The sequence below is a fragment of the Notothenia rossii genome (assembly GCF_949606895.1).
Source record: "Notothenia rossii genome assembly, chromosome: 8".
Lineage (NCBI taxonomy): Eukaryota > Metazoa > Chordata > Actinopteri > Perciformes > Nototheniidae > Notothenia > Notothenia rossii.
Window position 1 is genome coordinate 17461161 of NC_136906.1, and position 23103 is coordinate 17484263.

Genomic DNA, 23103 nt, shown 5'->3' on the forward strand with positions numbered 1-23103 from the left:
CTCTGCATTTACTCAGCGGGACATTTACTGACCCAGTCAAACTTAGACAGGGTCAATAAATACTGGTAGAACACATACTTAGACCTGTCAGCACTTGGCTTTGCATCTGTGTGTGTGTGTGCGTATGTTTATGCTTCTCAGTCTGTATCAAAACATTAAATTCTTCTCCGATGTTAGCTGCAATTGAGGGAACTGTCTGACCTAAAACAAAGGTCATCCAAGTGCTTGTCCGATGTCAGCTTCATTTGTAAGTGAGAACAGTTTTGTTTCCATGGATACCATGAACATTAGGGCTGGTTTGCCAGGGAGAGTGTAGGCTGTGAGGTATGACGTGTGTGTGTGGACGGCCATGCTCCCCCAGCTCTCTGAAAAAAGACAGGAAGACAGCATGGCTTTGTTTTGGGGATCCTTATCAGCCCCACTCTAAGGCTCTTGCTTTGGACTTCCATTGTCTGTATCCCTGTGTTGAATATAAGCAGGCATTCCATTTATGTCATGGGTATTGGCCTCAATATGTTAAGGTGAGCATACCTTCTGTTATTCAAATAATTGCTTCCCATTATGCAGATCTTTTTTTCTCTAGGATAACTTTTATTGAGGATTCTAAGCTTGGATTAATTCTTCTTTAAGGGAAAATTAAAAAAAGATATGTTTTGCTGTAAAGTTGAGTTTATACTTTCCGGATGGTTTCCCTCATCCTTGTTTTATTGATTGCTGCGCCAGATTTTGTTGAGCTTTTACCCTTCATTTCACTGACCTCTGTCTGCAGGTACACTGCGTCAATGTTAACGATGCGTTGTGGTTTTATTTGGATGATGTACTCTACGGCAGAGGAAAGGATACAGTTGTAGAAAGAGGGAGATTTCTCTCGGGTCATCGTTGGTGTAGAAGGTTATGAAATGAGTAATCTGAAACCTTGTGTTGAAGATTCCTCTGGACTCAGCTTTCATTACTCTATAACCATTACCTTGTTAACCGTTTGCAGAGATCCACAGAGTCAACCTTCGCCTCGACCCCTTTAACCTTTGAACCCTGCTAGTGAGGTAATGAGGGGGCTTATGAACTGGGGGAATGAGAGTCAGAGTCATGACAGTGTCATTGTGCAAAGAGTTTGTCACTAAGGATCTTTTGTTTTGTGAAATAATGTTGCAGTATCTACAAAAACACATGGTTTGGTTCTCTAACCTTAGAGGGTGCAGACTTTCTTTATTATTTTTACAGGAATTTCAATTTAGTTGAACTTTAAAAAAAAAAAAAATGTTATTACAAGTTAATTATTAATGTATTTCTTCAGCAGGTGAAAACAAGTTTGAAGGTATTTCAAATACTCGTAGCAATACATAGAGTTGCAATTTAACATTGTCCTCTCATTTTTTTTTAGGAGACTTAAGTTTGAGATTCTGAAATAGTACGGCGAAATGTCTTCAAACGCAGGGCTACAATAAAAAAAAAAGAGCCGAGGTTGTGCTTCGATTGCTGTTATAGTTACGCTGCTGGTGTCCCTTTATGCTAGTAGGGCAGGTTGTCCATCCATCAGGACACAGTGCTCGCCCCTCAGTACTCAGCAGAGCTTATTATAGCAGCCTACAGTGGGAGTCACATCTGTGCTTCTCTGGGGCTCAGTGCTGCCTGGCTGACCTGAGCTGTTTCCTTCAGTCTGACCGTTCACACCTAAAAGTTTGATCCTCTTCAGAGTGCACCTTGCTGCTGAACACTTGATTTACTGTGCCGATGTTTCATACGCTGAGCGTCCCTTTCCTCTTAGGTACAGATACAGTGTCTGCTACTGCTGAGAAACAGCTTATATGGCTATCATTGAAACAGCCAGACTCCACAAACGTTGCCATGTCACCCTCTGATATCAAGGAGAATTATAAAGGGACACGCCTCATGAGACACATACGCATAGAGAAGGTGCATTATATTTGGGCGACTGTCCTAACCCTTCATCCTCTCTCCTCCCTCCCCAGTGCCGGACGACCTCACCCCCGAGGAGCAGCAGGAGCTGGAGAATATCCGCCGGCGCAAGCAGGAGCTGCTGGAGGACATTCAGGTAATACTGGAATAATATACTGGGGGTTTTTGTTATGATTATGTGCACAAATTGCTCTGAAACAGTAAATGGGCTTACAACTCATGAGCTCCGGTTTGACTGCAGAAAATGTTAACCTTAAGCCTTTTTACTCTCGTTAGGTGTATTGTTCAGATATGCATTTACTTGTCTCAGTAGAAAAAAGTGTCATGACAACAAATACTATTCAAGTTGGCTGAAAATACTTAATCTGATTGGACTAAATATCACTTAATATCACAGTTGGTATAATCTTAATAGAATAATTCAGTCAACCGCCCATCAAAAGGAGCAGTCTTGAGATTTAGGGGCTCAAGGGGAAAGGGGATTTCATTTTCAAACTAACAATATCCAGACATTTGGCATCCTTCCACTGCCTTCAGCTACAACTGGGACTCCTCTGTTTTTGGTTAAACATTTATCTTCTAGCCAGTTATACAAATGTTCCTTTTGCAAGGAATCCATTTAAAACATTTCAACCCGAGTGGAATGTGAGGTATTTCCTGCCAAGGGCTCACTTCCTTAGCTAACCATTTCTTACTGTTTAGCCGTTTGTGTTTTTATGGATGCACCGTGTAAACAAATACCTCTTTTTATGGACACAAGCTATTTTTGTGATGTTTTCATTAAAATGTGTTTTTGAATAAAAAAACAAGATAAACACACAGATTTAAAAGGGATCAGGCTCTCAATAGGAACATGCTCCTGCAGCCAGTCGAATATCCTTTGTGTACTTTCCTATTTCCAAAGAGAGCCAGGATTCAAAGCAGCTTGGCCGAATTTCCCTAAAGTGGTTTGTTTGATTCCTGTCCTCGGCCTGAGATAATATTTTGATCCTGCCTCGGAGAAGAGCTGCTTGTTGAAGCGAGCTGCTCAGATCAGACCTGTCACTCAGTAACCAGCTCTGTAAGCAATGGATACTCAGGGGTGACCGCAACGTCCTGCTGTGTAGAGTTGGCCTCCAGACGTCCCGGTGGCCCCTCACCTTCCCCTGGCTCTGACCGGCAAACACTACAGGCATGATCCGACACCCTCTCTTTTATGAGCCCCCATCCCTGCCCCTCCCACCCTCTCTGGCCACCACTTCTCTCCTTTCCTCTCATTCCTTGTAGCCTGCACACTGACCCCTCTCCTCCTCTTCCTCGACTCCCACATGTCAAGGCCCCCCCGAACACAAACACCCACTTTCCCGTATGAGCACAGCCTTTGTTTGTGGAGGCAAGCATCTGAGGAATGTGTTAGAATTGCGCAGGCCTTCAAAACACAGATGTTCCCTTTGTGGCTTGGCCTATGGTGAGTTGGTATTATGGATGAGGAATTATAAACTAATGCCGCAGCTGGATTTGAATGGGGAGGCTCCATGATTCTAACCTTTTTAGTCGCAGCCTCTCTTGATAAAGGGTAAGCTCTATCTAAGTACAGGACTCCTCTCATGCTACAGTCTATTATTCCACACTTTCATCAAGCTGACATCACCCTGCGGCAGCCTGGCACCAGCCCTCCTGATCGACTAAACCTGAGACCATTAATCTCTAAAACGCTGCACAAAATACAATCCACTTCTACGCCATCTCACTCCATTTGTATTGCGGTTATCCCGGAATGTTTTCCGCCTAATCGAATCCCCGATGAGAGGATTGCTTGGAGAGAGCGCACGCACGTGTGTCCATATGTGATGAACTGTAGACAGTTGATATCAGCTTTTTGTTTAAGAGAACTAAGGAGAGCTGGCAGGGCACCAGCGTGTGATGCTTCAGCTCATCAGGAGCCTAAGATGCTCTCTTTGTTGAGCTGATGGTTTCCGATGTGAGTGTTTATGTGATAAAAGGCCGGATGTGATCAAAGGCCACCTGGCTTATAGACAAACAGGTGATTCAGAGATGATGGCCTCTCCCTCGGCACTGTTTAATCAAGACGGACAAATACTTTGCATGTTGTTTGTGTTGGTCACACGCGTCTCCTGGGTCAGGGTAATTAGCTTGCACATGATGAATGACATTTGAAGTCTTAACGTTTTTTTCTCTTTTCTGCAGCGGCTGAAGGATGAGATAGCAGAAGTGACAAGTGAGATCGAGAACCTGGGTTCCACTGAGGAGAGGTAAGAAAAAAGGGTCCGCCCCTTCTCGTCCCCTCCCCCCCTTCACACACAATCTCCCTCTGTGTCGCCTATATTGACTTGTTGTTAGCCTTCTATTAACTTAGCAAATGAAGCTATCAATAATGAATGTTCGATGGGCAGGTCTGGTGATCTGGTCCCACCAAAATGGCTCCCAAAATTGGCAATGCTGCTTTTAAGGCAGTTTAAATGTTTCATCAGGCGCACCCCCATTATGAGAGGCCTCAGTGAATAATGCAGTGGGTGTACGGGCAGAGGCAGACAATGGACCATCCCAGGGGAGGGAGGCTTGATGTTTGGACTACTCAAGTGGATAGGGATCCCATCAACTACCGAATTATCTTTCTTGGATATAAAACCCATTAAGGTTTACTGCACTTTCTTACGATCAAAGTTTCCTTTAATCCATTTTTGAAGGAAGTGCATTGTAGTCTGTCTTGCCTCTGTTCAGTTGAATGTCAGACTTTGGCAGTATATAGCCCAAGGAATGCTGCTGTGAGTGAATCAGTGGGAAGAAGAAGTGGCGACCTCTCACCGGCTGGAGATGGAGATGTAACCATGGTGACAGCGGACTCTTTGAGTGCACTTTGACCCCTGAATTACTCCAGCCATGGGAAATGAGACGTTCCCATATGCATGATGTTAAACGCCTTATCAAGGCTTTGTCATCACAATGGAGGGGGAGGACAGGCCAGTCTCCGCCAAACAAATGAAAGACACTTTTAGGAAGTGAAGCAAATACATTTAGTGTTACTGGCCGAGCCTTGTGAAATCCATTTGTTGGATTCGCATACCAAAAGATCTAAGTGTATTCCGCTCAGGGCAATGATTCTTTTTTTTTTTCAAAATGACCAGAAATCACTAGATTTAACTTTTCAAACAAGAAGATTGTCTTTGACCTTCTGTGGTATTGTATTGAATATATTTGGGTTTTGGTTGGTTTGGTGTAGTTTCCAACAAGGTGATATTTCAGAATTATTGATAATTAAAGTAGTTTAGTTTGAAGCCCTTCCTACATACCAGAGTTTGTTTGTATACAACATTGTGTGAACATAAAGTCAAACTTCAAAACAACCTACACTCTTCTGTTCCAGGAAAAATATGCAGAGGAATAAACAGGTGGCCATGGGCCGTAAGAAATTCAACATGGACCCCAAAAAGGTAGGTCGGGATTCTTCCGAAATGTGATTTGGTCCACATGCTCTGATGAACAGGAAGTAACCTGGGGGGCCCCTCTCTCTTTCTCAGGGGATCCAGTTCCTGATTGAGAACGACTTGCTGAAGAACACCAGCGACGACATTGCTCAATTCCTCTACAAAGGCGAGGGCCTCAACAAAACAGCCATCGGAGATTATCTCGGAGAGAGGTGAGGATGAAGACTGATCTTTATTTTCCACTATCTAACCATCTTCCACTCACACTCTCTCATGACTCACCAGCACCCATCCATGTGGTTGATAAAAGCCTTGAATGGCGAGTGCATATTTTCCGTCTTGCTGCGTTTCCTCTTGGTCAGGAACACACCCTTCCTTTCAAGTTTACTGGAACCACATTTATCCTCTCAAGATGTTTGTTACTCCATCTGTCTTTGATTATCTTTCTCATTCATATAACACGATAAAGAAACTTGACAACGCACGTGTTGGAAGACACTCCAGACCGTCCCTGTTAGAGTGAAAACATGACAGTTATGGCCAGCACACGCTGCTCAGGGACTACAGGGCCGGCAGAGTTACAGTCAGGGTGTGGTCTCTGAGGTCAGGACAGGAAATGGAGCTCAGGCTGTGGATGGACGCTCTAAGTGTGATTGTTATCACCTCTCCAAGTGTTTCTGATTCTACAAAGAGAGGCTGAAACGGCGTGAGAGCCTTGAGACACGATTGGTCACTCGTCCACTGGGAACAGTAGTGACTGGATAAGACTGTCAGCGAGAGCTCCTCAGAGCCTTCCCATGATCCCACAGGGAAGATCGTTTACTGTAAAGGGCCTGAATGTCAGGGATGATGTCATGAACGAGATTAGATGAGAAATGAGAGGGAGGTGGCGGGTGTTTTCCCTCTCCTATTGTATTTGATGGAATACCACAGACCTCTGAGAGTCAGATCACACTCCTGATGGAGTCTACTTTTCAAATGAGGCAGTGAACAAACGTTAGAGGAATAATAGGAAGAATTGATGATGAGTATAATCATAAGTTGCAGCATTAATCTTCTGTATATGTTTTTCTTGGTTATGCTGAAAAAGCCATGTTAAATGTTGACCAGTGATACAATTTGCTCTGCTTTTGTTTTTGTCCCTGTAGAGATGACTTCAATCTGGAAGTCCTTCATGCCTTCGTGGAGCTTCATGAGTTCACAGACCTGAACCTGGTTCAGGCCCTCAGGTAAGACATCATCTCCCAAGAAACGAACATCCCTCACGTCTGTGATTTTCAGTGTTGTTCCTTCATGAGAGCTAGTTCAGCCTTTTCACAGTGGAAGTGAGTGTTGCTGAATGCTGACTGTGTCCCCTCACAGACAGTTCCTGTGGAGTTTTCGGCTACCGGGAGAAGCTCAGAAGATCGATCGCATGATGGAGTCTTTCGCTCAGCGCTACTGCCAATGCAACCCTGGCGTTTTCCAGTCCACAGGTACAGCGCCACGCCATGAAGACAAGCTTTCAGTGCTGTCATGAAAAGCCAAAGAGCTAAGGATGTGTGGGCAGTGAAACAAACAACATAATGTATTCAGATTTAGGTTAATTTATTCTAAAATATAGCCATCAGCAATATGAATAATAACCTATTAAAACACTTATTTTTCTTAAAGCAGATAAACTTGTTTCCTCCCTGAAGCACTTCATTTTTCCATAAAGCATTGAGATCTAATGGCATGTCGACGGAACTGATATCTAAAGTGCTCGGTTCAGCAGACACAACGTCTGCTGAGGTGAGCTGTGCTCTACAAATAATGTCCATATCAGACAGCAGCCTGCCTCTAACATGGATGCAGATGGATGTGAATAATGCATGCTCCTCAACAACCTAACAGCCCGATTAAGTGCTGCTGCTGCTGCATCAGCCTTGTGCTGGCCCCGTTGACTTTTAGTAAACACACACATTAGAGTGCACGTCCTGAAACACACATGCATACTTAGCTGCCCACTCGCAGCCTCTCACTCCCGCCCACTCTCCCCGCTAACGAAGCTTCGCCTGTCCGCTCCTCTCTGTTCCACTGTGGTCTCCTAAGTGCAGTCCTTTCATCTCGGCTAATTTATATTTATATTTAAACATTAGACATTAAGTTAGACATTGGCTGCAGCTTTATGGTAAATAGCAACCGTTTGCTCATCTCTCTCTTATAATTGTGTGTGTGTGTGTTACAGACACCTGTTACATCTTGTCATTTGCCATCATCATGCTAAACACCAGCCTCCACAACCCGAACGTGAAGGACAAGCCGGCTGTGGAACGATTCATCTCCATGAACAGAGGAATCAACGAAGGAGGAGACCTACCTGAAGACCTGCTCAGGGTCAGTATGGCTGTAACACACAGATATCGTGAATGATTCTTCCACAAGCTCTGTGTTTATACTCCACTCCCTGTGTTGTAGAATCTGTATGATAGCATCAAGAATGAGCCTTTCAAAATCCCAGAGGACGACGGAAACGACCTCACACACACTTTCTTCAACCCAGACAGAGAGGGCTGGCTGCTAAAACTGGGTGAGTGAAACTGGAAATACACGTGCACATTTATTTGGGTACACAATGTATTGCCAAGATAATGGTGTTCTCATGTATGTGTCTGTGCAGAATGATTACGTTGTGTTTTCATAAAGGCACATGTTAAGTTAAGGTGTGTATGAGCTGCTAGACGCTCGACCTGAGACATCTGAAAACATCTCTGCCCGCTTTCATGTATTATGAATTTGGCTTTGAGATCAGACAACCACATGTGGAGGCCTTTGCATTATTTACCACAGGGCATTTTCATACACTGACGTACACACACAAGCACAAAGACAGCTGTTATGGCTTGTAAATCAAGTTTATGCACAAACACAATGTTTAGAAAATGTTACTTAAGAGGACATGTGTTTTAGCTTTTTACTGCAGACATTTTAACTCAGATGTTTACCATAGTGGAAACCCTCTTCAAGCATTATTTTTGAATTATTATTATTTTGAATAATTCAATTAATTTGAATGATTCTAATTATTTGTCTTATCCTTATTAGAGTTTAAAAGTGTTTGTGTGGTTTGATGGGTGTTTTTGTCCTGACTATGTGAATTTGTTTTGACTTAAACATATTTGTGGACACCATTGAGCTAATGCATACACCTGTATTGTTACAAATGTTTCACAGGATGTCTAATGTTACTTTCACTGGTCACAATACTTCTACACAAAGAAAAGCACAACCCTGGACCCCTGAACTCTTCATCCTCTGTTTCCTTTGAGATCTCTCTGTTGAACAGATTCACAATTGAATTAAAGAGCGCATGAATGTTTAACTTGAAATTGGATAATCCAATCACTGTGAATCTTTACAATGGACCTAAAGAAGAAAGTGAAGAATTACTCTCTCTCCAAATTGTCAGTTTTTAATAAAGCAATCAGGGGTAAATGACTGGACATAACAAACATGGAGCCAAGTGGAGGCGATATTTAATGTAGTGCTTTACAGTAGCTGTGGCGTTGAGTACAACTCCCCCTTGTGGGCTGATGCAGCAACATCAGATATGTAAAATCTGTTGACCCTCAAAAAGGAAGCTGTAAAGCAGTGCATCAAAGCCTCCCTGGAACCAGATCATCAGGACTGTGGTGCAATAATTCCTTATCATTTAATTTGATTTCTTTTGTTTTCTTTTCCTCTCCGTTTGTTTGTGTCCATGTGTTTGGCTGTTGTCTTTCCTCAGGAGGTATGTACACCTGCTCTTCCCAAACGCTAGTCCATCTCTCAGCTCTCGGGGTGCTTTTTGGTGGTCCGCCATGCTTTTTGTTCTATTTCCTCATGTTTTGTAAAAGTTCAGGCCGGGCCGCAGATTTTTTTTAAATGTATTTTTGTGTCTCCATTGACTCATTTGATCTTCTGATGTATGTCTGTGTAGTCTGTCATTGGTGGTCCGTCCACACTCTTTCATCTCTGTGGGTGGTTGCTGGGCACTCACCGGGTTCACTCGCCACACCATGGGCTCGGCTCGGGGAGCGGAGGCTTTGTGACCAGTTTGCCTCTCTTTTCTCTGTATGCTGTGGTGGTCACTCTTTGATCTGTGTTTATTTTTGAAAGCTGCATTATGCCTTTTTGCCGTACAGTGAGCACAACAAAGGAGTTTCGCTTGACTCTCCAAATTCACCATGAACCCAGTTACTCATTGGCTTATTGTTGTTTGCTCTCTGGTGGCATGGAAAGGGAATAATGCACCGTTTCAACCATGTGGCTCTGCTCTCCTTATCTTATGATTAAATGGATCTGAAGGGTAACAGTGGGGACCGGTGTGGCGCTGGACTGGACCAAACTGTGGGAGAGAAGCGTGGGCAGAGGAGCGGGCTGAAAGGGATTTATTCAGGATTGCTTGCACATACACATAACATCTACATAGTTAAGAGGTTTGGTTGTGCATTCTTGTAAGTAATGAATGTTTCCTCTCATAACTACATTTGCACCCTTGTTTTTACAAAAACAAGAAGTGAAATGACATGAGAAGCAAACTAGTTTCTAATTTGTCCTTTTGAGAATAATCTTTTTCAACTGAATCACAAAATCTAAATATCGTTTAAAAGAGACCCTGTTCCCACCTACCCTCTACTCGCCCAGCCTCTCACAGTCCGGTCTTGCATGGGTGCCTCCCCCCCCCCCCCCCGCTCCACTACGGCAACATGCCCCTGCAACAATCTGCTGGGACGTCCCGCCTCGTCCCAGACATTCTTGCAGGGGAGTTGGTCATGTCTCTTATGGGAGCTACAGGAGCTGACATGACCATGAAACCGATCTCAACCTCCGACTGAACCAATCAGCTCGGGCCGTCAGCTGTGTGATTCTGCCATCGCGTCTGTTTTTTCTGTTTGTCTGCTTTTTCCTTGGCGTCACGCTGACAAGTGGAGATGTGGCGACGGGGCTCTCCATCTCTGCCTGTCGAGTGAAGCGTGTGTCGATGGTGTCTGTAAATTGTAACAAGCATAGACTGAAGTGTTTGCCCTGTCATGACGTCTGTGATTTGATGGGATATCATATACAGTGCCACTGCTGCTATATGATCAAATGTGTGTGTTCTACATGTTTACAAACATCCTCTAAGCCTCCTTTATCCGGGTAGATGGGTTTCACAACGCAGCTTTTTACTAACATTGGTGGTGGGATAGCCCAGTCTAGACAAGGCTTAGGTCTTTATATCGAGTTCACAAAGATATCGAGTGCCCCCCCCTACTCACCGGACACTGCTACTATCAGACTTAGAAGTTATTTAACAAAGCCCCCCCCCCCCCCCCTACTCACCGGACACTGCTACTATCAGACTTAGAAGTTATTTAACAAAGCCAAAACAGGAAATTCTAGTCTGAGATGCCTGTTGAGAAGCTGAGCATAGCTGCAGGCGCAGAGCTCAATGAGCCTCTGTTTGTTGGCATCCCATCCTCCCAGAGAGAGTGCCATCTGCTCCTCTGATCAGGTTTCCCCTCGCAGGAAGTATGGGTGACAAAAGGGGTCAGAGGTCAGCTACAGATCAGGGGTTGCAGAGTTAACCAGAGAGCCCCCACTGGGTGTGAAAGAGAAGTTAATCTTAAGTCACTCCTTACTTTCCTCATTCAGCCCTCTGGCAGTCATCTGAGTTCTTGCTTTCCACATGTATACCTGGCTCCTAGTTACTTCATTGGGACAGTAGTTCATTAAGGTCAGTGAGTGCAAAGCAAATGGATCTGTATCCTGTCTATTGATCCTGGCTTTCCACACTCATTCCTCAGTCAGCTATTAATGAAAGAGAAACAGGGCCGAGTTAGCACAGTTCCCAGACACACCAATACATTCGTGGAGACGTAGCTTCATCGTAGAGCATTAGGGGAAAGGATAAAGTCAAGAAAAAATAACAAAGTAACTGGTGATGGTGAGCGCATGGTGCAATGGTGGAAGAGGGTGAATTGCTATAGTGGGTAAAAGGAGTCCTCTGTAGCCGTCATCTGTCTGTCTGTCATACATCTGTCTGCCTGTCTGCTGCTCGACCCGGTGCTTCGGTGCTCGTTTCTCTCTCTCTCTCTCTCTCTCTCTCTCTCTCTCTCTCTCTCTCTCTCTTGTTGAGCCTCTCTGACGCTGGCTGTTTGCTCCACAGGGGGACGTGTTAAAACCTGGAAGAGAAGGTGGTTCATCCTCACAGATAACTGCCTGTACTACTTTGAGTACACCACAGTGAGTACAATCAGTTTCTCAGTCACAGTGAAGACTGTGCTCCTTCTGTTCTTGTTGTTCCCGGTGTTCCCGTGTGCAGCTCTCTCACTCACAGAGTTTCTGTTTGTCCAGGACAAAGAGCCCAGAGGAATAATCCCCCTGGAGAACCTGAGCATCAAGGAGGTGGAGGACAAGAAGCCTGTAAGTACAGCTCCCTCTACTGGTCATTTATTTAATTTCACACAGTAAGAACTGTTACTTGGAAATCTTACTTCCACCCATTTTCTAAATGGACAATAAAGAAGGATTTTATTCGGTGCTGCCCTTTTTTAGGAAGTTAAAAACTGGGATTATTTTAGCTGAATTTTCACTGCTTTGATTTGCACCTACACCACTGTGATATTTGCACACAAAAAAAAATCAAACATAATACATTTAATTGACAATTACATCTTGACGGGTATTTTATTTCCTTATTGACAAACAATTGTACTGGGAGTAAGGTCCTCACAACTTTATATATACAAAATACCATAGAGAGGGATTCCTTAATATGGATAATGTACTGTAGGTAAATTAGATTTTAGTTTTTAGAATTTGTTGATAAATACAGTTATTTATATCTATGCATTATGTTTTCTATATTATCTAACCTCCATCTTCTCCTCTTCTGTAGAACTGCTTTGAGCTTTTCATCCCCGACAACAAGGACCAGGTGATAAAAGCCTGCAAGACTGAGGCTGACGGACGCGTAGTCGAGGGCAACCATACCTTCTACCGTATCTCCGCCCCCACGACTGAGGAAAAAGACGAATGGATGAACAGCATCAAGTAAAACATGTTTCCTTCTCTTCTGACAGGCCTGGCATTATGAAGTGCATGTGTGTCACCTACACGTTCAGTCGATCCTATTTCTGTGTTTCTTTGAACTTGGAGTAATCAGGCTCTAAGGTCTTTGCTACAGGAACCATAATGTATGAAGGGAAATAATGTTAGATGTATAAACTCATTTTACCACACATACATTCTTAGTATCATTGTAAATTGAGCCCTACCTGCATGCAAATGTCTGACATTCCAGTACTTTGAAAGTGCAGGAACACTAACCCCCCCGCCCCCCCTCTGCGTCTGCTTCTACAGAGCTGCCATCAGCAGGGATCCCTTTTACGAGATGCTGGCAGCCAGGAAGAAGAAGGTGTCGTCCATGAAGAGGCACTAGAGCTGCCCTGCGCTCCAGATGTTGCACTTGACAGAGCAGGTGGTCCGGGTATCTGCCCGCCCTGTCTGGGGGGGGTGCAGAGGCCGCGGTTTAGGTCTGCCTTAGACCTCTGCAGGGGATTTCTCTAGGACTTGGGACTCTACAGGCCAGAAAAACAGGAAGCATGCTGGGGTTTCTAGATAAGAGTCGGGGCCAAAGTCTGTTAACCTCCTCTCTCAGCTTTGTTTGTGCTCTCTGTTTATGAAGCTGAAAGGAAATCTTGCTGTTTAAGACGGCAAACCCCCTTCGAAGATGCTTAAATAACAAACAACATAAATCCCATATACATTGTTGCACACATACTGTACACAACATGCATACACTCGTGCAGCCCCCCGTAGCACACATCCTTTAAACTCAGCAGGTCTGACCGTGTGGCACTCCAACCAAAATATTCCTCGCTTCCTGAAAGAGAAGTGAATACCTTTTTTGACGTGCTTTAAAGTGGACCTATCATGCTATATTTTAATAATATATTGTAGGGCCATTCCTATACAAAACATGTCTGTGAAGTTTTTTTTTCAAAATACGAAACAGATCATGCATTTTAGCCATGCCTCATTTCGCTCTATTTGCTCTTTTCCAGCCCTGTTTTTGCAAGGGCTGATTCTGTGGCAAATGAGCTGCAGCTGACCACGCCCCCCTGCAAAGGAGGGGGGCGAGGCACGAGTGTCATGTTACCATGCTGTTACCATGCCGTTACCATGCCACGGCAACCTCTCATTCCCCTGATAGGTGGAGAGTTGCCCATATAGGCTGAGCACCCCGTTTCTGACGTCAGAACAATTTCAAATCTGTATCAGTCTGTATCAGATCCGTTGCAGCCCCGTTTTTAGAGATTTGGGTATGGAGGAAAAGAGAGGATTTTGTTTTCTGACACTTGGTGAGTTCCCTGAAACAACGGGGACACATATTCATGTATAAAAGACGTACAAAAGTGCATTTTGCATGATAGGTCCCCTTTAATGTTACCGTAATATGTGTATTTTTACAGCTTTAAATGTTGATTCCTCTTGTTGTTTGTTTACTTTTGTTAAGAAAAAGGCAACAGAAACTGCAGGGGGGCGGATGTGGGAGGAAGGGCGGGAGGGTATGATTTGCCAACTGTTAGTGATTTTATACTTACAAAAAAGAAAACGTAAAAAAGTTGCCACTCAGGAGATTGTTATGACGTTCTGAAACTTTCCACGTGACATGGGTCCTGTTCACGACAGCCATTTGAGGAATGAAAGCCTCATCTGTGTCCCGGACCGAACTGTTTTTGTAAATGTGAAGCTGCATTGTGGGACGCTGCGGGTGAGGCTGTCTGGACGGGGTCTCAGAGTTGTCTGACTCATGTTCTTCATTTCCTGAAAGTCCTGGAGACGCATCCTGAGGATCAGTGTCTTTTTAAAGGGACGACTGTTTATCACCCTGGGCTTCTTTTTGAGGTTGTCTGGAAATTAGAAATGGTGGCCCTATTTTTCAATTTCACTTCCCATACATTTTTATATTATTTTGTCTTAATACAAAAAACTTAATTTCAGTGTTAGTAAAGTTACTGCTGCATGGGGCCTGTTGATCTAGATGAAACGTCACGAGAAAAGCTGCTGGTTAGCGACAGTTTCTTCCCCCAATCGACAGAATGTAATCTTTATTTCCTGCGGTTAATATTGATTTTCTTCGTAGAGAGTTACCTATTCAAGGGTAAAACAAATCACACGCATTTTCATCTCAGCCAGACCTCATTGATCTTTGTACAAAACTGTGCTTCAGGTTGTTTATGTATAAGACATAATATATGACATATTGTTATAGAGGCTTTAACGCGACACAAATAAACATGTGGTTCAATAAAAGCTCTGCCTGGAAACGAATGGGCTGTCCCGACTCAGGATCCAAATTGTGATGTGAAACAATACAAAACTGCTCGGTGTGAGGAATGTGCTGCGCTGCACCAAAAGATGGAGGTCAGGATGGCGTATGGTCATGCTGAAGCAGTCATTTTGTCGAATGGCAAACTCAACTGCGTGGAGGTACAAATTTGCATCACAGTCGGTTGTCTTTTCTACTCTTGTCTACTGTCATCTGTGCCTGCTGCTCATCGTCCTCACTCACTGCCTCTTCTGGTTCTCTTCTTCTCTCTGCTCTTCTACGCACTAATCCTAGGGAAATTATGAAAAAAGCAAAACAATCATAATTCTAGACAGTATTGGTTTATTTATCAAAGTTGTACATATTTAAAATGTATTGTGGGTATGTTGTCTTCATTTTGTTTCCTATTAGCTGTGCCATTTTCTTTTGGTATTCTGTTTAATAATGTTTGATTTGAGGTTTGTATCATTGCCATTTAATCAAGCTAAAAATAAAGACAAATGTGTCAACACTGGCTATGGAAGTCTTTTACACAACCACAAACTCCTTCAGATCTCTCTAGTAAAGTCTCTCCAGCAGGGGGCAGTGTGTGATCAGCAGCGATGGGCTTTCTGCTGCAGGGACAATTCAAATACTGAAGCAAACTACAAAGATAACTTGTATTTTAATATTGCCTATTAGTTGCAGCCATTACAGTTATGCCTCAACAACACACATTAAAGTGTGGCCATCCTGCTGTATTTCTTTGAATACTGAATGCTTCTTGAGGGCAGCCTTGGAATTGAATCATTCCTTCTCTGGTGCACAACTGCCAAACATTGCGTTACTCTAACCACATTTACCCTGTGTTAAACAAAAAGCACATTCTCCTGCCACTGTTTGAATCCATTCTCATGCTGCAGCGCAACATTTCCTTTATTTATAAAGCTTGCATGCACGTATTTATGGCACAAATGTCGGCGCAGCAGGGAAAGGTCGATATTTACAAGTGAATATGTATCGTATTAAATTATGCCTGGAAAAGCAATCAATATAAATGACTTTCTCAATGGAATGGGCATTCAGAAAATGTAGTTGAAAATGCATGCATATCTTTGGATTTCTGTTGGTGTGGAGTAATCTAAACTTGGATTTTATAGGTTTAAATAAATGACTATTTTAAACTTGTTGAGATTGTTTGCCTCTACTGTCTATATGAATAAACGACGGGGCTGTTGCCAAAAAGTCTCTGTTGCGAGAAGTTGAAAAAGTGATAACAATTATGTACTCATCTTGCAATCAAAATTATGTCTAAGTATGATTGATAGCATTGTAAATGTGTAACTTGCAGACAGAGTAAACCACCGTTGAAAGCAGTTTGGGTCGACTTTTCAGCTACAGAAGCACTTTGTAGTAACACAGATTAGCTTCAGTCTCTGTTGAACATTCACAGTGAATGCTAAATGCTACTGACATGCAGTGTAGTTACAGAGCTGCAGAGGCCCATGGGTAATGTTGAGTAGTAGGCACAGTGATAATGTGAAACGGTTCTCTCGTATGAGTTTATTCAATTTGAGACATGTTTATCTGAACTGAGAGAATTGCTTTCAAAAGTCCTTTAATCTGTGAAAGATTAAAATATTGTTTTCCCCAGCAAAACCTACATCCAAGGCTAAATGAAAATGTGTGTTTTTTGGTATATTTACCTCTGGGCGATTGCCTGCAGTGTTTGGAGGGAACTTGGGTGCAAATTATGAAACAATTTCTTCCAGATGCGCAGTGAACATAACAATTGCAAAATTAGATTCCTGTTTCGGATCCTTGCATAATGATATTAAAGGGGACCTATCATGCAACATCCACTTTTTCATGTCTTTTATAAATTCGTGTCCCCTCTGTGTATTCTGAAAGTTTCAGGGAAAAAGACTCACTCACTTTTTGTCCTGATCCATTTATATAAAAACCTGTCTGAAAATGAGCTGATCAGATGTTGGCCACTTTATGATGTCATAACGATGTTGTTGTCCTCTTTAACCATTAGCCAATCACCAACCAAGGAAACACCCCCTACCTTATCAACTGGATCTCCTCCTAGAGCAACATTGTATTCTTTTTAACCAAATATCTGTCAGAGGGGCGTGGGGAGTGGCTCCTTATTTTCATCTAAAGATAAAAGATAGAGAATCAGCACTTTTGAAACAGGGCTGAAACAGAGGGGATTATGGGATGCTGCAATGCATGATCTGTTTGGTATTTTGAGCCAAACACTTTAGAGACATGTTTTATATATCTGAGATCTATAATATATGGATGAAAAACAGTATAATAGGGGACCTTTAAATAAAAAGATTTTGGTTGGATTGGAAACAGACCGTACGTATTTTTACACAACTGGAGTGAAAAAACCTTTAGCACCACTGCTATAAAACAGGACCATAAAGACGATTTTGAGAAACACAATGCAGGGCCAAGGACATGAACGCGAATGATGGGAAATGAGAGGCATGTTGCTGGGGCATGAACAAAAAAAAAGTGAAAAGAGTTAGAGAATGTGTTGTGGTGGTGAGGCAGCAGGAACTTTTTGTTTTTCACCATCTTCACTTCTCATATTTCTCAGTGCAGCACGGATATGCAGACTGTTCTTGTACGTGTTTTTGTTAGAGTGAGGTTTCTGAGTGCGTGACCAGGGGAATGTGATATACTGTTGGAAGGGGAGGTTTCATCATTCATGACCCAGAATGAGTTCACAGGGAACAATAGTAGGAGGGTGCTTGCGCTGTACAGAAAGGAGATCCTTGGAACAAACTGTACCGAAAGTCCAATAATAAAAAAAACATAATATAATGCTCACTACCTGACCTCACCGCGCTGAAACACAGCAGACCACATCACTCAGCCATGCTGTCATGTTAGGCCTGCTGGTGAATTCTCTTCTGTGTGGTTATGCTGATGAAGGGGGAAAGGCCTGGTTTCTGCAGCCGCTCTCATAGGCCAGGCAGAGCCATCCTCTGTGTCCTCCGGTAAGTGGAGACATGTGAAACCAGTCAGGCTCCAATTAGGCCCAGACTGTTTCCCAGAAGCGCTTGAGGCCTCCCCCTGCCTCCCAGCCCACCGCGGCGGGAGCAGGGAGCACCCCACGGTGTCCGGGGCTGACCTCAGCTGGCATGAGAGGAGCCCTTTCTCGTATGAGGCAAAGAATGTTACACACAGACAGGCCTGGGCACACACACCATACCTGTTACGCAAACCTAAATGCATCACAGCTACGGTGGATGTTTTCAAACCTGTTCATATCTGCATAAAATTAGCTTCAACAGGTTTCGCTTAGTTAATTTAAGGGACGATTTAACACAAACACAAAAAAACACCTGAACACACAGACTGATTGGAAGCTCATACTCACATTATTTGTGCAGATACCTTATAAACCAGCGTTTGAGGTGCGTGTACACTTCAGGTGCTGTGTTGGCAGAGGCATTTTTGCTTTACTGGAAGAATAAATCCTTCTCAAATCACTTCAGGAATCTCTTACTCTGCTAAAGGACACTGAATTCATCCCAGGGGCAGGATTTCTGAGAAAGGGAGTTAAAACAACCACAACAAAGTCTCGCCCTCCCCTTCCCACTATCTCTCTCCTTATCTCTCTGTCGCTCGCTTCTTCACACACTCTTGATGCAAACACCGGATTGTAAGCCACAGCTGAAGTTGAAGTATTAACGCTGATAGTGAAAATTAATAAAACGATGTCTTTGGTTCAGTACAGCGAGTAAAACACTAGAGTATATCATTTATTTGTCTTGGTTTAAGGCATTTTCCCATAAACATGGAGTTGCATGAAAGTTGCCTGCATGCAAAAGCTTGCAACACATCTCATTAAAACTAGAAAAATAAAGATTTACGACCGTGCGTTAGTTGGAACTCTGAACTATAAAAACAACTGAAGCTTGCTTACCGTTAAACTATAGTAAAAACAGCTGCTCTCTGTATGTTTACTTTTTGTGAATCAATAACTTTAGGCTTATGTTTGAGGTGAGATAGTCCCTCTCTTCAAATAGAATGCAATTTTCCAAAAAGCAAACACTTCCAGGAATCACAGGGACTTCCTTAGGCGAAATGATTACTTATAATATTGGTATGGAAATTAAAAGGGTGTAAAAACAAACGGGTTCTGTTTCACTTCCTGTCAACGCACTTCTGGTTGAACAGAAGCATGCTTGACTGCATGACCCTAGTTATAAACAATAGACATAGTTGTGTGGAATAAAAAGTACTGGAACTATTTTACAGACAGGCAGTTTAGTTTAAACGACAATTACTGGAAATTAGGGGTAAAACTGAGAAACAAATTTAAATTAAGTATGTCTTCCTGAATTGATTTTTAGAACAGTGCACGCCAAATACATTTACTGGAAACGCTTTTCTTGTAATATTTTTGGTAGTGAATTTGCTGATGCAGGGTCTGCAGAATAACTATGTGAACAACACTGAGGGTTGTTTGTCCCAGTGGGAAAATGGTATTGTGGGATGTTTTCCTGCACATTCATTGAACTGTGGGTGGCTTTTATTCTGGGAAACTTTTTCAGTGTGGTGTGAAAAGAAGCACATTCTTTCCTGTGGGACTTTTTCGATTGATCTCATATCTTAACAAAGCGTCCTGTATATGACTTAATGTTGATTGTGGAATATTGTGCAATGTTAATGAGTATACAGGCATTGCAGAAATCTCAGATTAGTACTGCTGGTTGATGTGTGAGATGGAGCGATTTCTGGAGAAGGAGTTTGTTTGTTTACATGCATGTCGAAGATTGGAACACACTGTACCTGCTTTCCAAGATTCCTAGTTAAAGAGGGAAAAGGGAGGCCATGGTTTGGAGCGCCTCCATAAGAATTTCCTGTCTAAAGGGAGTGCCTAGCTAGAAGGGGACGAAAAGGAAATGCCTTGAAAAGAGATGGAGCAAGAGTGGCCTCCAGTTTTGCTTTCTGATCCACAACTTTATAACAGCATTTGAGGGTCAGAGTCAGAGTAAAAAGCCCCATTGAGCTCCACTGTGTGATGCTTGCAATCAGAATACATATCTGAAATATGTAGGAAAGGCTGTGGAGACAAGGGCTCTCTCTGTTCGGCCTCTCTGGGAAACTGGGTTGTGCAGAGGTCAAAAACTTCAAAGTGCAGAAGTTGTACATCTACAATGCAAAATGGGATTATTGCAGCGGATGCACAGAGAACTGAAGCGTAAAAGACGAAGGGATACATACATACATACTGACCGAAAACTCAGCTGCAACGCCTTTAAAAGCTCAATCTAAAACCAGTGAACAAAAAATCACAAATGATGCAGCTCACACCTGCACCATAACAATAGGCTCTATTCAAGGCTCCCAATGACCTCATATCCTTTTTTAGTCCCCTTATATGACTTCATTGTTTCTGCTGTAAAGCTATTCCTTGCAAGGTCATCAAAAGCCAAGTCATACACGTCATTTACCGACTGAGGGACTATAGGATCAAAGCTTTCCTGTGGCTGTCTGATGCATCCTGGGTAGTATCTTCAAACATCTGGGACACCAAACACCCTTTTAGATTTTGAGAATTTGAAGGAAAAAGGTGACATCCTTATCCTGGCTGCTCCAGGATTACAGAAAACGTTCCAAAGGTTAACCCCTGGATTCTTTGAAATGTCCCTGTCCTCTGCCTGGCACATATCACCGCTGCTATCAGCAATCTTATCTTGATGGTGACCACAGAGACGATGTGTGAACCTTGCACATACACACTAAATCCATCCGGAAATGTCCGACTTACTGGCACAGCTCAGGATCAAGTTACTTCTACTGTGTGATAGAGGAAGTGTGTGTGTCCGTGTTTGCATGTGTTCATCAGTGTAGACCCATGTGGATAACAAGTGCATTATTGTTTTTGCATATGAATACTGAATGCATGCATATCAGCGTTTGCAAAAATGGCATGTTTTGACAGCATGCACCCTTGCTTAAGCGCATTTAAACATTGTGTGTGGTTTTGTGTGTGTGTGTGTGTGTGTGTGTGTGTGTGTGTGTGTGTGTGTGTGTGTGTGTGTGTGTGTGTGTGTGTGTGTGTGTGTGTGTGTGAACATCTCTGAGCCAACCTGCTATTACAGTGTAGACAGATTTATTACCATCTGCACAATGACATCAGCCAGCTATTCCTGGGGTTTGTGGGAATCAAAGTCCATTTTGAAGATCCTGATTATGTCACTGGCTCCCTTTGTCTCCAAACATTTGATACTGATAAACGGATGGAGGCAAAAGAGGCAGGCGAGCCGAGATAGGCGGGAAGCGTCAGATCAATCATATTATCTGCCATGATGCAATCTGAAGGTTTGAAGCAGCAGTTGATCACGATCAGGACACTGGCCGATTCAGGGAAGGTGGTAGATATTTGCATTTTCCAGATGAGGCTTGTGCCAGGTGGTATGACCTCAAATGCTTATTTCAGTCTGAAAATGCAGAGATCAAAGAGGTGCAGATCGTAATGTTGCACAGGAGAGTTTCCTTCAGGGCGTTTATTAGTTTTCCCTCTTGTTTGCATACATTAAATAGGAACGTCCTGGAATACTAATAAGAACATTTTCCCACGTACTTACTAACAAAAGGACTTGTCTTTGCAGCCAGGGGATTATTCAAAGTAATTCAGGATGCATAACTCCTGATAAAAACGCAAATATTAACGTTTACCCAGAGGTGGAGGAAGTACTTAGATATTACATTAAGTAAAAGTAGAAGTACCAGAGTGTAGGAATGCTCTGTTTTGATTATAATATTGATGGATTCATGTAATAATAATACATGTTATTCATGAAGGCACTTTTGAAGGCCCTCAAGGTTGCCATACATAAAGACAATATAATGAATCAATAAAAAACAGAAAAACAGAGGTTGTGTGATGATGTGATAAGGGTGGATATGCCAGTGGGAAGAGATATGTTTTGAGGGGGGAGGGGGAGGGGGGGGGGGGGTGCAGAGCGCAGAGCGGCTGAAGGCTCTGGACCCCATGGTGGTTAAGTGAAAAGGTGGTGCAGTGAGGTGGATGGAAGCAGAAGATCTGAGAGTGCGGGGGGGTTTGTTGATGTGCAGGAGGTCGGAAAGGTATGGAGGAGTGAGAATGTGTTATTAAAGCTGGTAAAGGTGCAGCTGGTTTAAATTACTTTGTATCCTGCAGGGTAGCTTGTAATTTTACTCCAGGTGTAACTAAAGTCTTATTTAAGTGTTGATTATATTTCACATTATAAAGTAAAAGTACACGACTTACCTCTGAATTGTTGTGGAGTAGAAGTAAGAAGTAGAATAAAATGGAAATACTCAAGTCAAGTATCTCAACATTTTACTTAAGTACAGTACTTGAGTAAATGTAATTAGTTACTTCCCACCTCTGCGTTTACCCATTGATTTTTGAAAAGATTCAAATAACAAGATATAACCAGTTGATAAATTGTTCACCTTAGATTTTGTAACGTCTGGACAGAGTCTGGCAAGTTCTCTTTCTAGTCTTTATTCTATGCTAAGCTAAGCTAGGATAAGCTAACATACAGACATGAGAGTGTATTATACAGTATGTGTTCATCTAACTCTCTGCAAAAAGGAGAGAACGCTCATTTAAAAATATGTCTAACTATTCCTCTAAAAGAAAAGGGCTTTGCTCCCAGTTTATTGCAACAATTTATTCAGATAAAAATGTCATACTTGCTATAATAAGTTTCTTTCTTTTAGAAGAGAGATTGTATCACACTGTTAATCAGCTGATTTACAAAGTATTCTTGAACATTTGAACTTCACGTTTCCTGTAAATGTTGAGGTGCCATGTGCTTAGCAACCACATCTAGCACAATGCGGCTCGTGGTGGAAATAATGACACACTGGTTGCCAGGCCCTGATGACGTTTGTGAGATTCACTTCTTTCTTTAACTTCTTTCTCAACACCGTGACTGTGCAGTCAAACTGAAATGCATCACAAGTCCTCATAGTGTGCATTTCCTGAATTTTCTTTCACAAGTGAGCACTAAATGTTAAAATAGTTATTGCCCCAATTGTGTCAGCAGTGTGTGATTTGGAAATAAAGGGTTTTCAAATTCCAGGTCAGGTCTCTCAGGAGTTAGTCCAGTGATGTGGGTGTCGATTATAGCTCCAGCTGAACATCCCAGTTCACTGTCACATGGCTGAACTGTTGGCAACCGTCCCCCATGGGGTTCCAGTTGTAGCTTCACACACAAGAAGTTCCTGTTATCGTCTCATTGACTTATGCCAGAAAAACAAAAGCAAATAAAAGGCAACAGGCTGTGGGAAATCGCTCGTGAATTCATCACATCTCTCCTTTTGTTGTGTCGAAAGCTTTCCTCCTCTGCTCCCCCTCCTCATCGAACCGTGAGAGGGGCACAATTTGCCCTTGCCCCGTCAATAGGCCACAGTGTGGAGAAATGTAAACAGCCT

At 42.8% G+C, this 23103-nt stretch overlaps 1 protein-coding gene across 6 annotated transcripts in view; it reads left to right on the forward strand.

The window, feature by feature from the left end:
- The window catches only part of cyth1a (cytohesin 1a), a 41938-nt gene extending 26768 nt beyond the window's left edge, over positions 1–15170 (forward strand). For 2 of the 6 annotated variants that reach the window (XM_079641953.1, XM_079641954.1), the window contains exons 2-13: positions 1971–2053; positions 4105–4169; positions 5282–5348; positions 5436–5554; positions 6491–6571; positions 6705–6817; positions 7552–7700; positions 7782–7894; positions 11492–11570; positions 11682–11750; positions 12226–12380; positions 12690–15170. In XM_079641953.1, coding sequence (XP_079498079.1) covers positions 1971–2053; positions 4105–4169; positions 5282–5348; positions 5436–5554; positions 6491–6571; positions 6705–6817; positions 7552–7700; positions 7782–7894; positions 11492–11570; positions 11682–11750; positions 12226–12380; positions 12690–12768 — 1172 coding nt within the window. In that variant the 3' untranslated portion in view covers positions 12769–15170. Of the gene's footprint in view, positions 1–1970; positions 2054–4104; positions 4170–5281; positions 5349–5435; positions 5555–6490; positions 6572–6704; positions 6818–7551; positions 7701–7781; positions 7895–9090; positions 11571–11681; positions 11751–12225; positions 12381–12689 lie in introns of those variants that run through there. The other 4 variants (XM_079641951.1, XM_079641952.1, XR_013801175.1 and 1 more) reach the window with 3 other exon arrangements.
- Positions 15171–23103: the final 7933 nt, after the last annotated feature.